Source organism: Amphiprion ocellaris, chromosome 4 (genome assembly GCF_022539595.1).
Source record: "Amphiprion ocellaris isolate individual 3 ecotype Okinawa chromosome 4, ASM2253959v1, whole genome shotgun sequence".
Classification (NCBI taxonomy): domain Eukaryota; kingdom Metazoa; phylum Chordata; class Actinopteri; family Pomacentridae; genus Amphiprion; species Amphiprion ocellaris.
In genome coordinates this window covers 12,874,012-12,890,158 of record NC_072769.1, presented here as the reverse complement: position 1 = coordinate 12,890,158, position 16,147 = coordinate 12,874,012, and the positions used below count along the sequence as shown (strand labels likewise).

The 16,147-nt window shown below is 41.2% G+C and overlaps 1 protein-coding gene across 1 annotated transcript; it reads left to right on the top strand.

The window, feature by feature from the left end:
• The first annotated feature begins 4,360 nt into the window (after positions 1–4,360).
• Positions 4,361–14,642, top strand: misp3 (MISP family member 3). The gene is made up of 4 exons (XM_023278507.3): positions 4,361–4,647; positions 7,828–10,331; positions 12,132–12,205; positions 13,408–14,642. Exons 2-4 carry the CDS (start codon positions 7,895–7,897, stop codon positions 13,501–13,503), a joined length of 2,607 nt encoding a protein of 868 aa, XP_023134275.3. The 5' UTR covers positions 4,361–4,647; positions 7,828–7,894; the 3' UTR covers positions 13,504–14,642.
• Positions 14,643–16,147: the final 1,505 nt, after the last annotated feature.

Below are 16,147 nucleotides of genomic sequence, written 5' to 3'. Positions count from 1 at the left end.
ATGGTTTTTCCCTCAACACAGCATCCATTATCAAATTCGTTCACCCTGTTGCATTTTGTTCTAATTACGTTGACGCATCCCAAGAAAAACACAGAAAGCAGTTTCAGAAGAAGTCACTTTTGCCAAACTTTTTGTGTCAGGAAACTCAGCTTGAACTGTTGAATTCAAAAAGACTTTGATACGCTGAAAAATTTGCTCATTTACTCGGTTTACTTGTCAAAAATTAGAGGGAAATATGAAGTAGCTGAGTGTAGTTTCGCATAAATAGCGAAAACAGAGGGAAACCGATAGTCTACATCTGTCCAGTGAAAAGAAAATTAGAATATCAGCACTTCTGAAGCTTACTAAATAACATATTATATTTCATTGGTTTGATTTGCACAAAGACTGCCATGTAAAAACAATTAATTGTTTCATGAGCCAGACTATCTCTTAGCAGGGGTCGTACCAAGCAACCAGTAGGCACTCCAGGATGAAGAAAAAGTTAGTCTTGCCTATAATTTTAAAGATTGCTATTTAATTTTTAAATAAAATTTTTATAAGCTCTTATGGATTCAAATAACAAGAAGCACAATGTATGTGATGAGCTTTGGATGTGCTGTTATGTGGATTTTCTTACCTTTGGACACAGTCAGGTTCATGGTTTCCATTCTCCAGTGTGCTAAGCTAAGCTAAGCAAAGCTAACCAAGTACTTTTTTCACCTCCAAGGTGATGTATGTCAATCTGTTGCTTTAAATTGCAAATTATTTTATTCATTAATTAGATGTTGGGTTGTAATTGCAGACACTTAGTGGACTTATGACGTTACTTATTCATACCTAAATGTCAGCGACGTGAAATAATTAGTAAATATATTTAGACAGGTATAGTTTGTAGATGCTTGTACTTTACTTGAGAATTTCTTACCTGTGCTGACCCTTTCTCCACTGCCTTCATCTAACAGCTATTATTGCCTTTTCAGATAAAGATTCCTCACTAGAGAGCATTTGATGAGCTGAGAAAACATTCAACATACATTTAAAGATTAAAGCAGTGGTTCAAACATTTTTGGCTTGTAGCATTTTACACAACTTCTGCGTGTTTGAGGCCCCCTGTCATGTTTCAGATCTCCCCTGAAAAGACATTTCATCTTTAAACCTCTCAGGCTGTTTCATTTAAATAATCTTTTGTGGCTCAATTTTCCAGTATTTCAAACAAAAAAAAGCAAAGATTAGAGGAAAGTCAGAAAAAATGTAGTCTTTGCAGTCCAGTAAACCTTTTCTTGACACCCCCAGATTTATCTAGTGACGCTTTGAAGGTGGTTTAAGAAACACCAGACAATCTAACTGCATGTAAAGCAGTTAGATGCTGCATACATATTGTTGTATTTAGAGTTTAAAAGTAGCAGATGGATTCATACAGTCACAGGAGACATAGTATTGATGTAAAGGTAATTTTCTGTAAGTATTTTTAAATTGCTGTACTGGAACTTGAACGAGCTTCATATTTTCTTCCCCTGCTGTTAAACGCACGCATTGATAAAATCAGCCAGTTCGTTATTTCTCGGACAGCGTCAGTAAACATCATTAAAGCGTGCTGTGATTCAATCATATGACTCCCTTCTCCATCTGGTGCTCATTCACTAACATGGTGCAAGAATCAGCACAGTAAAATCGTAACAACATCCAGAGTATGGTCCAGGAGCAAGCTTTAAGTTTCTGCATGTCTTAAAAATGACTTTCATGGGACAAAAATAGCCGTAGTCCCGGAAACCTTTTATGACTCAGTCTCTCAACACATGACTGATGACGAATCTGGAAATAGATCTGTACCACCACATCTAACATTTTTATATTCTCAGGCATTTTTACTTTTTTATTTATTCAGTTAACATTTAGTCAACAACATAATTAATTTTCTGATGTCCTCCACCCTCAATAAAGTCAGTCTTGGTACTACTACTTCCTCTTCTCACACTGGTGTGTCATTCTCTGTTACTAAAATACTTTGTGAGTATAAATTTCTTTTTCCCCCCTTTTCCTCTGTATTACTCAAAGATTTCCACACATTTTACATGCTACTGGAGTGTTAGCACATCCACAATAGTCAATGCTATTCTTTATCAATGTGATTTAAATAAGAATCGGCACATATCTTCTATATATCTATCTCTAAAAAGTTTTGATCTCAGCTCATTTATGTTTCCTTCTACACAGGAATCTTAAGCTTCAACATGTTAGTTTCTGATCATGATTGTGAACTTTACCTGCTGTTTGTACTGTTGCTGGATGTGGCAATAATAGTAAGCAAAGACAAGGGTGAAAGTTTACAAATTGGAGACTGCTGATTCCAGATCAAACAGTGCTTACTCCCAAAAAATCTTAATACTCAAATAATTTAGAATTAAATTTCAGGTAGAAGAGGGTTACAAAGCTAACCAATACTCAAACTTTCTTTGGTTGCATAATACTGGAAATCCACACTGAGATGAGGATATTGACCCTGTCTGATGTTGCATATGTGGAATTTTAATTTTTTTTTTTAGGTTGTTCTATAAAAGGAGATGTGCCACCAATCTGAGCTCCACTCTTGGTGAGAAATAACAACCGAGGCGACAAAATAAAAGGCAAAGATCAGACATCAACCCGGAGTCAGAAAAATGTCAAAATACAGAGACATGTTTGCTGCCTGTGCTGTCGCCATCCTCTGCTTCGTGTCTGTGAGCCATTCAGCTCCTCTGGTCTGTGAAAAATTAGTCCACCCTCTGGATGAACTGGCTGCTCATCATTTTGAGGGCAGATGGGCTTTAGTAGCAGGAAGTCTCAACCACCCACCATCCATGGAGGCCCTCAGGCTCAGGGACAGCATCACGATCTACTTCTCCAACTCCACTGAAACTTCCACTTACACCCAAATCAACCGCTTTGGTGATCAGTGCCAGCACCTGCCCTACATCATCTCAGTGGAAGGCAGCACCTTTACCTTTGATGTGGGGAATCGCTTCGACCTCGGCGGGTCTTTCCTCTATACGTCCTGCCCGGACTGTATGGTGATGAGGTGGATTGTGAAGTCAAGGAAGAGGCATTCTGTGGACCTATATCTGCTGAGCAGGAGGAGGGAGGTGGAGCAGAAGGAGATGGAGGAGTTCAGAGCTCAGCTGAAGTGTTATCAGCTGCCTGCACCTGTTGTGATGGATCCTACCGAGGAGCTTTGTCCGGAGCAGCCTGAGAGCCAACCAACAGCAGCAGCAGCAGCAGCAGGAGAGGCTGAGGAGACAGTGGATCAAAAGTAATGAGGGACATTATCAGTCACACGGAATGTGAAAGGTCGTTAGTGGGCGCTTTGTGCATTTAAGATATTTTCCTCTCTTAAATACTGTAAATTCTGTGTGTGTTTTTCATCATGAAGAGACGTTGCCCTCAAATCACCCATTGATTGCTGCCAATCGAGCATGACGGGATAGGATTTATTTTGCTGGAATTTCTGTTTATGTTCTCTTTCTATGTTGTCGTTTATCTCTGATGTAATGCAGCAGCCGTTTTGAGCAATTGGTGCTTTCTGCTGGTGTGATTTATTTTGTTTTGTTTTGTATTTGACACCTCCATGCTTGCATTTATTGCCTATTAAGTCATAATTTCATTTCTCAGGGGAAAATTAATTATTTTCACAACATTGTATGGAACATCAGATGAAACTTTTTGCATCTAAGGTGCAGAAATTTTTCATTCAAGCTTATAGAATTGTACTGTAATGTTGTGCAGACTGTAAATGATAGACAGACTATGACAAAATTGACACATTACATGGAAACTTGAACTAATAGACAATAAAATGCACCGTTGCTTTATTTAATACATGCAGATATTTTGCTGCTACCTGGTCTGCTATGACTGGGAGTTTATGGTGGCTCATTGTAGCCAAAGTTAGCGAAAACTGAACATTTATTGCCGTGTAACTGACATTAATGAGACAGTTTGCTGACTTCATGACGCTATTCTACTTGTGCTGCTGTTGCACGCATATAAGATTTAACATGATCCCATCAGTGACTCACTGTTTGGCAAAAGACTGAGTTTACAGGACAATTTGTTAATTGTGATTTTTGGCTTAATGTAAAAAAAAAAAAAAAAAAACAGGTACATATCTTTTGTAAATAACACTTGTACTCTTGCACTGTAACTAGACCAATTCATTGAAAGCATAGATTTTTGTAATTTAAATGAAGTCGCCATTTGTTGTTGTTTTTTTTTCTCCCAGATTTTAGTGATATAATCACATCTCCCTCCTTTTCTCTCAGGCATTATTTCATTCACCTCCATGGTGTAATAATTAACACGTTGCTCACTAATTGGATTACTACTATACATTTTCAAATCCACAACAGTAGGGTAAGCCTCGAGCACACGTTTGTGTGTGCTCGCTCTTATGTATGTATTAGGGAATGTGTGTGCATGGCCTGCAAATGGAGGCGTGCACAAACGGTGTACTGAGGGTGTTAGTGTGCACATGGGAGGAGGTACAGGCAGCAACGCACCGGAGCTGGAAGCAAACACATTTCTTTTGTGTTGATTCAACATCAGTGACCTGAAACAAGAAAAAAAAGTGTGTATTCTCTGAAATTGGCATCTGTCAGTTTGGAGGGCATCTACAGAGCAGTTTGTCACCAGGTAGGTGCAGCTGTATATTCCAGCTTGCTTTTAATGGCTTGGAAATTTCTGTATACGTGCATCGGGTGTATAATCAAGTAAATAACTACTGACAGAGAAAACCGCTGTAGTTTTGAAATTCTGAGTAGTTGAGCCTGTTGGTGTCAACTTAAGTATATCAAAAATAACTAAGTGAATATAAAATGTGCTAAGGACTGTGTCAGCAGCCATTAGATAGCAACAGTGCTGATTCTAATTAGGGACGAAGTTGGCTGCATCTATTTAAATTCATTTGCATTTTTCCTGAATGCCCTTAGATCTTAAACTACCTAAGGACAACACTGACCCCAACAAGAAGGCCAAGTTTATTTGTAAGGCCTGTCGCAGGAGTATTTTAATGGCGATCATGATTTTGCTGTTCTTTTGATAAATCGAGACCCTTTGTGGATAATGAGCAACAAAACATGAGCCTGTTACGTAATGAAGTTTAAATCTGCAATCTTTTGCAACCTTGCTCAAGCAAATGGATAAGCTTTAGTCTAATTCTGCCATTTTTCTCTGTGCATCTCAGAAAATGAAGCCGAACAGCATGCCATATTAAATATATAATATCATTAACTTCTGAAGGCAAATGTAAATAAGGGAAATATCTCATTGGGTTTTGCCGGAGTTCACACTCAAAGTACTCAGGTGACATTAACAATATAAATGAGGGGGTTGTTTCACTGCAGTAGCCTTGCAGGATCTTTGTATTAATTGTTTGAGCTCGTTTGTTTTAAGGAGGATTTTCAGCAGAACCAGCAGATGTGGGTGAACAAACCTGTTTAGGAGATTTGCTGCAAGGTTTAAGCCATTGAAACTATCGCCCTCTCACCATGAGAAAATGCACATTTTCACACTCAATTTCACAGTAAAAATTCACTTTGAGCACTATATGTCATTTAGTGGCTTTTTTTCACTGCATTTATGATTTTTCTGACAGCGTCTGTCAAGTATTGCACATAAAACATGGCAACAGTTTTCACAGATAATACCTGGACATGCTGCATGCAGTTTTCAGTTATTTTCTGTATCTGAAATTTGTAGCATGCATAAATTCTCTTAATGAGCTGAGGTTGTCTGTCATTCAGATGCAGTAATAACTGTGTGGGGATGCCAGCTACCCAGATCACCCATCCCCTTCTCCCACTCATGTACCATGAAAAAAACGGACAGTCTGACGTCAGCCAGGGTACATTTCACAATGGGCACTAAACAGAGCATTCTTTGTGCACGCTAATAAGCTGCTTGTGGAACTGGTACACGATGACATAACACAAACATGTTCTTCACATAAACACAGAGCAGGAAACAATATTTCAGGAACAGAGGACAACCTTGAAATAATAGCAGTGGACTATACCTGCCATAGCAGTAAGTGGGGTACACAGTTTAACCAATGTCAGCCCAAATATAGTCCACACAGTAAACACAGTAGGCAGCCAGTGAGTGGTTCATCTGTTATTGCCCTCATGATTCACTGTTCTCGTCCTAATTTTACCCGCATTGGGATACATTGTTCTACTGCATCTACATGTTCTGTCGCTGTTATGGCCACGGTGGTCCCCATTGTTCCTGTCACGTCATGCTGTCGCTCCTTATCATCTGTACATCAGCCCCAGTTTATCACACATACTCATGCCTGTTGCAGTGGTCTACATTTCCCTTAATGATCAGGCACAGTGTTGGAGTCCGGCCGAGTCAGAGTGGCTTGGCAGGGATCACCGTGGATGGGAATGGCAGTTTGTCAGGATGCAAGCTGAATGGAAGATAACTGAGTTGTGTGTGTGTGTGTGTGTGTGTGTGTGTGTGTGTGTGTCTGTGTGCGTGCATGCGTGTGTGTAAGAGAGGCAGTGAGAGGGCAATAATTTCGATACAGGGCAAGTGTGAAATAGGAAAGTGTGTGTAATAAAGAAAAAGAGAAATTGAAGGAGCTGGACTCCCCTCAGGTCAGTATACCCTGCGGACAATCCTATTATTATTTCAGATTGTGTGTGTGTGTGTGTGTGTGTGTGTGTGTGTGTGTTATACTGAGCCATTCCCCAGCCTGTAAGCTGATTAAAGAAAGGTGCACTCAGCAGAAAACTTTATACGTTGCACATGGAGCGGAGTAGTTGCTGCAGTACCTTACAGCCAAAGACAAGCACAGCAATGTAACACTTCTGTCATGTAATAATAGGAGCTCTCTGGGTCTGCCATTACAAAGATGAACAGAAATGCAATTACACGTTAAGTGGATTTTTGTTGCTCTTCTGCTGCGAGCGTAGTTATTTGAATAAATATATAGACTGGTTACAAATTGGAAGAAAAACCAACACAGTGAGAAACTGAGCCACGACGAGCATCCAGAACAGCTTCAGTGCTCCTTTCTCAGATGCACAAATTCTCCAAGTTTGTGCTGGAAACTCTGCACATGGGTCCAAAGTCTCTCATAGGTGGTTCATGGACAGTTGTGCAGAGCAGGAGCAGGAATAATGTAGAAAAATAGTCCTACAGTAAACATTCTAGTGCACATAAGAGATGTCTGGATGATCTTCATTTGGTTAAACATGGTTATAGATCTGCATAGCATTTCGCTCAGGTGTGTTAAGATCTGATGACTGCAAAGTGAATGGCATCTGAATCATCCTCATTTTCATCCTCATCAACCATGTAGTGACCTTGTGTTCCCTAAAACATGTGCATTTGTTAGCTTTCTTCAATTATTTATTCCTATCTTCCTCCAATTTATTGCCCACTGGATGAGTTTATCAATTTTAATTGCGCACAGTTTTTACAGCCTCTGGTTAAAAGGTTAACTGAAGTTGAAATTATAATTCTTAAAACAAACAACAAAAAAAGTCCTGTTGTGTAAATGCCAGTCGTCTGGACAAAAAAACAAATGGATTTTTTGTTAGTGTGTATTTTCTTTTGAAATGTGTCTTCCTTTCTATCCGCGGGGGCATTGCAACACAGGTAGGAAAATACAAATGAAAACAGGTCTAAACTATCCCACAGTAAATGTCACGGTGAACACAGATGATGATTCCCACCCTTAGAAATATGAGTAAGTCATTTGACATTGAAATAACACTGAAATAATAGTATAGAAAATGGGTGACCATGTCTGTTGTTAAATTCTGCTAATTGCTTTCCCCTCTGTCTTCTTCTGCTTTCATTCAGACTGATTGGCTGGAAGCCAAACAACCTGACGGCTCCAAAAGCTTTTCACATCAGCAAACTTGTCACCATGGCAACAAAGCCCAAGGCCTGGCAGGAGCAGGGTCCTGTCAACTCACTGGACGAGTGGGTCAATGAGTCCGGGGTGCAGGGTGAAGAGAGAGCACCCATAACTCTCAGCTCCCTTCTGCAAGACAAAAAGGCCCCCAAGGCAGAGCCTGAGGAGGACATAGACGTCCTGGAGCCTGAAGCTGAAGTCACAGCTCAGCAGGAGAACCAAACGAGTGATGCGACTAAAATGAAAAATCATGAATCCAAAAGAAAAAGTCGGTGCACTCGCAGAGAGACACAAGAAATTGTGACAGAATTAGAGCAAGTTTGCAAAAAACTATCAGGAACGTTATTAACTCAAGAGGAATCTGAAGAGCTTGTTGCTCTGTGTGAGCAGGCTTTCCCACCTCCCCCTTCTAACATCTTATCAGCAGGAGAATACTCTGAGAAAGCGGGTTTTTCCAGCTTAGAGGGTGAGGTGGCAGACTGGATCAGTGATGTCGAGTTAATTTCAAACCCTGCAGATGACCTTAACTCTCTTGATAGCCAGAATAGTCAAGAGATGCCTCAGCTCATTGAGCCAGTTGATCAGGAGGAAATGACAGCAGATATTGTGATGGCAGAGGCAAATGTTACACAGCTGAACTTCTTGGCAGATGGCATTAGTGCCAGTAATACTGACAATGACAAGTCACAGCTTGCTCACCATTCTGCCTTTGTTAGTAACAACTCTGGTAATGTAGATACTGTGAGCTCCCCTCTTTTTGCAGATGAAAGTGAAGAAGAAGAGGAGCTGATTGATAATATCTCTTGTCAGCAGCAGTGGAATACGCTAGATATCTGCAGCAAGGCCTCCCAACCTTCACATTCTGTCTCAGATTTAATTTATCAAGGCCCAGTCTTTCATGCAACTCCCTCAGTTGAACAGCAGGAGGAGCTGTTGCCCCAAAGCCATGGTGAACTTACCCACAGGGGAGAAAACCAGGAAGCTGCACAACAGGTGCTTGGCCAGGGATCTCCACCTTTGTCGACCGTTGCCATGGAGCTGTCCAATCAGGGTGGGGCAACTCCTCAAGGCTCTGGCTGTGTTGTATCACTGAGTGAAAGGCTCAGCAGGGCGGGGAAAAGAGCAGAGGGAGAAAACCAGCAAACAGGTGTAGAGGAAGGTCAGAAAGAGAGCAGACTTGAAAGGAACAAGGCAGCTGGACAGCAGCACTATAGAGGACTGTTATATTCACAAATAATCAAGGCGCAAGAGCTAAAGCCGGAGCAATATATCTGTGGTGTGTCTCTTAAACATAGCAGACACACTAGGATGGAGTATGACTCATGTGATGATAGCCAGAGTGACAGTGGAGTATCAGCGGACTTCTCTCCATGCAGCACTATTGACGGCACCACCACCACCATTACTACAGGCACTACAGCAACTGTCTCCAAAGAAACTCCCATTGAGAGGGAGATCCGACGGGCTATTGAGCGCGAACAGAGTCTAAGAAGGTCAAGAGGGCTTCCGAATCCACCCAGGTCTCCAGAGTATGTAGAGATCCCTTTAAGAAAAAGTGTTCTATGCCAGTCACTACCTAAATCTGAGAGGCATCAAGGCAAAGACAGGGAGTTTGCTGGTAAAAAGATGAAGCATGAGATCCATGCGGAGACCCAGAGGGAGCAGGATCTGGTCAAGCTCGGGAAAGTTCCGGGTTTTTATGACAAGGGCACAGTCCGGCAAATTAAAGAGAAGAAAGATCTTTTTGAGGCCTTTCAGACACCCAGTAACTCTAGTTTTACACCCAGAAGTATGACCTCATCCTGGTCGTCCGCCAGCGAGACTTCAACTGTGGAGAACCAGGAGGACTTTTCAGTGCAGATGTCCACAACAAGGAGCTCATATATGGAGAAGAGACGCAGCTTAGATCTACTGAGTACCGCACAGGGTCCAAACTCTGCCAAGGCAGTGGTTCTAACCGATTCCACTCCCAGAGGACCAGGGTTCTCTGACGGAACAGGATGTCAGGTCATCATCTTAGAGAGTAATCTGAGAATCCCAGCAGAGAAGCGTTTCCACATCAAACCAGAAGCAGAGGCATTTACTGCTTCCAACTCTGGAAAGCCTGTCATCTCATCATCCAGGACTGGAGGACATGATGGGCTAACAGTGAGAGAGAAGGAAAAAGAGAAGGAGGTAGCGCCCATGGAGAACCCCTTTTTCAAGCTGCGTTCTTCTACAAATTTAGTCAAAGTGAAGCAGGATATTCAGGAGGCTCAAGAGAGGGAGAAGGAGCTTCAGAAGCAAAGGATCAGTCTGTATGGAGACGGTGGGAGTGCAGACGGAGGAGGAAGAGGGAGGCCCATCAGCATGGAAGTGAAGAATCCAGTGTTGTCCTCTTCATTGAATGGCCTGGCTGTTCCTGATATCCCTGGGTCATCATCCAGGGGGGTAACTGGACCCTCAGCAGGTTAGTGCAGCTTTGAATGTTGATCTTTATGAATGTGTGTGTAATCGATTGTGTCTGTGCCCACAAGCTCACACAGACAATGTATTCGTGGCAATATGGATGCTTGTGTGTGGGTATGTGTGCAGTTTTTATATCTGCAGCAAGATGATGAAAAACCCCTGAAAGAGCCCAGCGAGCACATTATTTCATTTTTCTCATGGTCAGTGGAAAACCTCAATACAGCTTTTGAACCTGCTGTTGGCTGTTATGAGCAATAATTTTGCACCGGACACCATAAGCTCCCCGACAAGAAAATAAAATTCTGTACCTCCACAATAAATGCAGCATCTAGCCTGTCATATTAATTGCGAAAGCTGAGGCAGGAGAAATCCTAGGTCATATCTCCATGCTATTGTGTCAGCAAGAAAGGAGTACAGTGGAAGAGTCCAATTTTGGGATAGAGTTGAAAAAAAATGCATACAACTTTGTTTTTAGTTCTTTAGGTGATATAAGGCTCTGGTAGAAACACATTTCACAACAAGAGCATGTGATATACAATACCGCCTATACAACGTGTTCATTTGACGGGTTTGTAACTTTTGCTGTGCCTGTATTATTGGCTGCTGCATTTACCAGGATTATTTGTATACTTTGAAGTACCTCTGCAGTGGACTGGCAGCATGCAGAAAGGTGGCAAAGTCAGCATATATATATATATATATATATATATATATATGAACTCTGAGTTGATTAAACCCACATATTGAGTCACTCAAACATGCTGTTACTGAAAAAGTGTGAAGATTATTTAGCCAGTGAGCAGAATAGCACAACAGACTCTAAATAAGCAACTGAAAGTAATGAATAAACAGTTGGAATAATTGAATAAGCGTGTCAATAGAGTTATGATACAGATGCAATACTTGAAACAGTAAAAAGTAATGGCTTGATTTTGAAATATATCTAAAAGTAATGGACAAACTGCTGAAATGGTTAGCTGAAAGCAGAAATAAAAAATTAAGTAACTGATAGATGGAATTGCATAATGTATTGGATCAGAGGTTGAAATAGTAATGGATGAAATGTTGAAATAGCGAAAAGCGTTGCTGTTGAAAAACTAATGAAATAAAAGCAGAACATGGATGCAAACCAGCATAAGCAGGCAACTGATCAATACACAAAACTTGTTTTTACAGTGTCTGGTTTTATGTACTTATATGCGTCAAATAGCATCGAATTTGAAATAAATTCAAATGACCACATTTGGAACCTGGTGAGTGACGTTGAATCGGTACTTGAGTTCATCCAGCAGGGCTGTGGTGCATCACACAATAAAGGTTGCGCCACAGTATGTTTGAGTGTGTGCTTTGTTGACATGAAAGGTTGCCAACGTGATTTTTGTGAGCGTTTAAGAATGTCATTGTCATTGTCGGTTTAACAATAGGTGACAGAGTGACCAGGGTGTGCCACTACAGCACCTCAATGACCGTGACTCAGTGTTGAGAAGGGTGTGAGTTTTATATCGCTTGATACAGATCAAGTTAGCTAACCTTCCTGATATTTCCTCACTTCCGTTCCCTACTTTTTTCTTATGTCACCATAACGTTTTTCATTCAAACTCATTTCTTTCCCTCAATCCTCCCTCCCAACTGCAATCCTCTCTGTCTCATTTTATCTCTCTCTGCTGCTCTACAATGTTCACCCTCTAATTTGATTCAAGGAGGCCACGGTGCTCACAGCGCTGTGCACAAACAACATCACAGGAACACCTTTGCTTCATTGCTTGTTCATCCTGCCATTAATTGCCTCTGCCTCTTGCAGCACGCCAGTCAGTCGGCAAACCGTGTGTGTGGCCCCCGGCCCAGCCTGAAGAGGAGAAGATTTATCGGCCAGAGGTGTGTCAGTGCCGCCATCCGTCCAATTGCGATCAAGTTTGAACACACTTTCCCTCACACATCCTGCTCACTTGTGTTTCTAAAAATATGTGGAAAAAAACCCCAGGCTTCACATTGACATATATTAACTATTTTCTACTCTATAAATGAACACACCAACCCTTCCCACTTTGTACGTTTGGTGTATCACATGAAAATGTAGGCAAATCACCTTCCTGAGTCGACCTCAGATGTGGCTAAGATGACATCAGGCTGCACAATCATGTTATCTAAGAGTTCGTATATGAATTGCATGATCAGTTTGAGGGTTCAATGAGTCTCTCAGCTCCATTAATATGGACATATGTTTAAGATGGCACTAGACTGTAATGGTTCCAATGAAGAAAGCCTTTTGGGAGCATGTCAGCATCTCTCTTGCACCAAATATGGGACACAAATATCTGATAACACACTGAACACACAGTAAGGCGCTTATCTTTATAGATAACGGAAGAAGGCAAACAGCCCTGAGACTGAGAAGGGGGGGGGGGGGGGAGACAAAGTCTGTGGAGTGGGTTTGTGTGTGTGTGTGTGTGTGTGTGTGTGTGTGTGTGTGTGTGTACACAGTCAAAAGCAGGGAAAGAGAAATTGACAATCTCACTGATTTCCGTTACCTGCCTTGTGGGTCTTGCATCTCTTTGAAACTGTGGTTATCGCTGATTAAAGCTGAGTGCTGCTCCGTGGCTTCAGCTGTTTAATGCAGTTTGGCGTTGATATGCTGGGTTTTAGCTGCACAGCTCAGCTTGATGTTAGCATTAACAAAGTTTTGCTCTCGCTGTCTTGTGCCCCTTCCTCTCTTTTACTTTCTCCGCTGGATAATTATCGGTTTCATGCACCAACCTTGGTGCTAATTACAGAAATAAACAAAAGGTTGCAGGTGAAATTGGCCTCACTTGTTGACTTGGTCATACTGAACAGGGGCTTTGATCACAGTTGCATTAACCTCCCCTTGACTTGCAAAGCCAGTGATGCTCTTCTAAAGAGATGCCCTCTAGAGAAAGTAAATGAATCCTTCTTTTGTTTTTTTTAAAAAGGTTTTGCTTTTTCATTTTACCCGTTTTCCGTTTTTGGTTTTGTCTCCAGCTCCCACATATCCAGTCTGTCATTCTCTTTCTGTTCCTGCAATCATAACTCCTGCTGTCCTTTATTCCCTTCTCACTCAGGTCCCCCAGAGTCCCCGGACCCCCAGGCAGAAGACTCCTCTAGTGCAGCGCTGGGAGTCAGGCCTGGTCAATGGGCACATCACTGAAAATGACTGAGAAAGAAGGAAATTTTCCAGAGATGTGTAGTATTTGAAGTGAAGGGCTGAAACAAAAAAGGCGAGCAGTGTAGGGAAAGAGGGAACAGACTGGAGGAGGGGACCAGTGATGAAGAGGAGGACAGAGAGAGAATGTGAAGTGAGAAAGAGGTCAGGGATTGAGGCTAGAAAGGGGGTCAGGAGGATTGGGAGCAAGAAAAAAAGGATTCATGGTGGAGTGAAAACCCTGAAGAGTCCCTGAGTGAAGAGGAGAGAAAATGGAGAAGGAGGGCCATCTACGAGGAAATAAGCGTTAGGCCTGCATCTGGTGTTGGAAAAGTCTGAGACTAAGGAATCTGAAATGGCAAATAATAATAAAACTGCATTTGAAGAAAAGAAAAATGCAGATTTTTTAAAGGACAAGATTTAAAATTCCTAATGAACTTCCTTGCCACTGGAAATCGGGAACATATTATTTTTGATGATAAAAGCGAGAACAACAATCACTGGTTTTATGCATTTATTGATGTCTTACACTGCGATGCTAATTTATTGTACCTGTGCAATCTAATGCAGTCTTATACAATAGCTATGCAAGAATCTTATCTTTGTCTCCCTCAGTTGTTTGAGGTTTTATTGATGCTGTATCAGAAAACTGTTGATTGAACTTTGTGGCCATTTTAGGGACTGTAGCTAGTGGTAGGTTTTTATTTGAATGTGTTATTTTATCCATATTTTATGTATGAAAGTAGGCAGAATGTAGATCTTTTCAACCAGATGTAGGCAAAATTAACACCCCAAAATGACCAGTGATATGAAAATAATTAGTTATAAGGTTACAGTATTTTAATACAGTGTTGAGGAGTTCCTGATAAACTGGTAATTTCATGCATATTGACCTATAGATAGATATAGATTGATCTGAGTTATTGTATTGGCTTTAAACCAAGAATATCAGCTTTTTATTATTTGTTTATCATTATTGTTGAAGCTGGATTACAATGCAATAAAGCACTTTGAAGAAGCAAAGTTGATCTCAGTTGTGGAGCTGAATGACATAACATAATAAACACCTAAAGTTTAGGTAATTGCTGCTCTGTTAAACTTAATGTATGCAATAAGGATTGTGTTTTTGAAATGAAACCTGATACACAAACCTAACATTGTCTCCTTTATTCTTCTTTATTCTCTGAGGTGGAACATACAGTCAGTGTTATTCTACTAACTCACTAAAGAAAACACTATATGAGTTTAATTTTAACGTTTGGAGGTGGGTTACAGTCTATGGAGCCAAGTCATTCCAGCTTCTCTTTGGGTGTGTTTGTCCTCATCCGGGTTCGACCTGTTAGCACTGACAATATGTATGTTTTGGCCACAACAGAAATGCCACAGATCCTCTGTGCAGTTATCTGCTTTAATGTTTTGTCTTCATTTGTGCCTCACGGTTGGTGGTAGAAGAGAAATGTGTCACCATGGATACAAGTTTGGAAGATGTTTGCTGGAATTAAGCAGCATAAAAATGCCGCTGGACCTTTCTGTGAGTGTGTGTGTGTGTCTAGATGAGATGAGATCATGCTTTACTGACCTCCCAATCTCCTGTGAATAATTCATCACCTCATTCTGACTGGACGCAGCCCAGTGAGATTGCCAGTACATTATTATGGTGGAGCTGCAGCAACTTAAGTGCTTAAAATTATTAATAAGCTCCATTCCTCACTAGGCAACTTCCCTCTTGTTGCCATGTTGCCAGGCCCACGGACACTTTACCAAAGGCCCTGCTATGAAGCTGAGAGGAAAAAAACCCACAAGTTCAAAGCTCAACACTAGAAGTAGAGCCGGAAAGCGTAGTTTCTGTTTTGTTATCTCAGAATAGTAACAGAGTCAAATGTCAAAGATATTGTTTTAGGATCACACCATCAAACATAAAATCCCATCCAGGCTGGCCAAATGCATTCTGTTTTCCAAATTGTCTCTCCCTCTGAAATCTAATCTGGCTGCTTTTCAGATGCGTTGACCCAATAATGAGCCTGCACACCTGTCTATCGCCTGCTCAGCTCCAGACTCATTTCCATGATATTTCATTATCAGGCTCTTTCAGAGTCCTGCTGGCACGAAACATGGGAGCAGCATTCTGTCAGACAGTCAGCATTTGGAGGATTAGATACTAATGTAATATCTGTTTTTCAAGAGGACAGAGTATAAGCAGACATGAGGACATGTATGTGGGTGGGAGTGCCTTTGCATGATTTCAATTTTTATTGTGTTATTTATGTAATATGTGAATGTATGAAACATATGTATGCAGTGAAATATGTGTGTTTGCTCATGTATAGGAATACACGTTGCCTTGCATTGGTGAAATGTACCGTGTACATTAAGTACAGCTCTTCAGCATAATTTTAAGGTACTTGTAGATACTCGAACACAGACATTTTATGATAATTCTGCTTCTCTGCATTACACAGAGAAATGTTGGCAGCACCGTTTTGTATCGGCCCCCATCTATCCGCTTTCTACCTCTCATGGGATCTCAGCAGACTAAGCAAGGTATAACACACAAAACCTTTCCCCAGTAATGTTTTCTAGCTCCTCCTGGGGGATTCCAAGGTAATCCCATGCCAGAAGAGATATGGAATCCTTCCAGTGAGTAATAGGTCTACACCAGG

What these genes read in the sequence shown, in the direction of transcription:
- misp3 (XM_023278507.3), top strand. Translation starts at nt 7,895, where the DNA reads ATGGCAACAAAGCCCAAGGCCTGGCAGGAGCAGGGTCCTGTCAACTCA. An exon ending in GGTAACTGGACCCTCAGCAG is followed by an intron (nt 10,332 to 12,131) that starts GTTAGTGCAGCT and finishes TGCCTCTTGCAG; the next exon opens with CACGCCAGTCAGTCGGCAAA. An exon ending in AGAAGATTTATCGGCCAGAG is followed by an intron (nt 12,206 to 13,407) that starts GTGTGTCAGTGC and finishes CTTCTCACTCAG; the next exon opens with GTCCCCCAGAGTCCCCGGAC.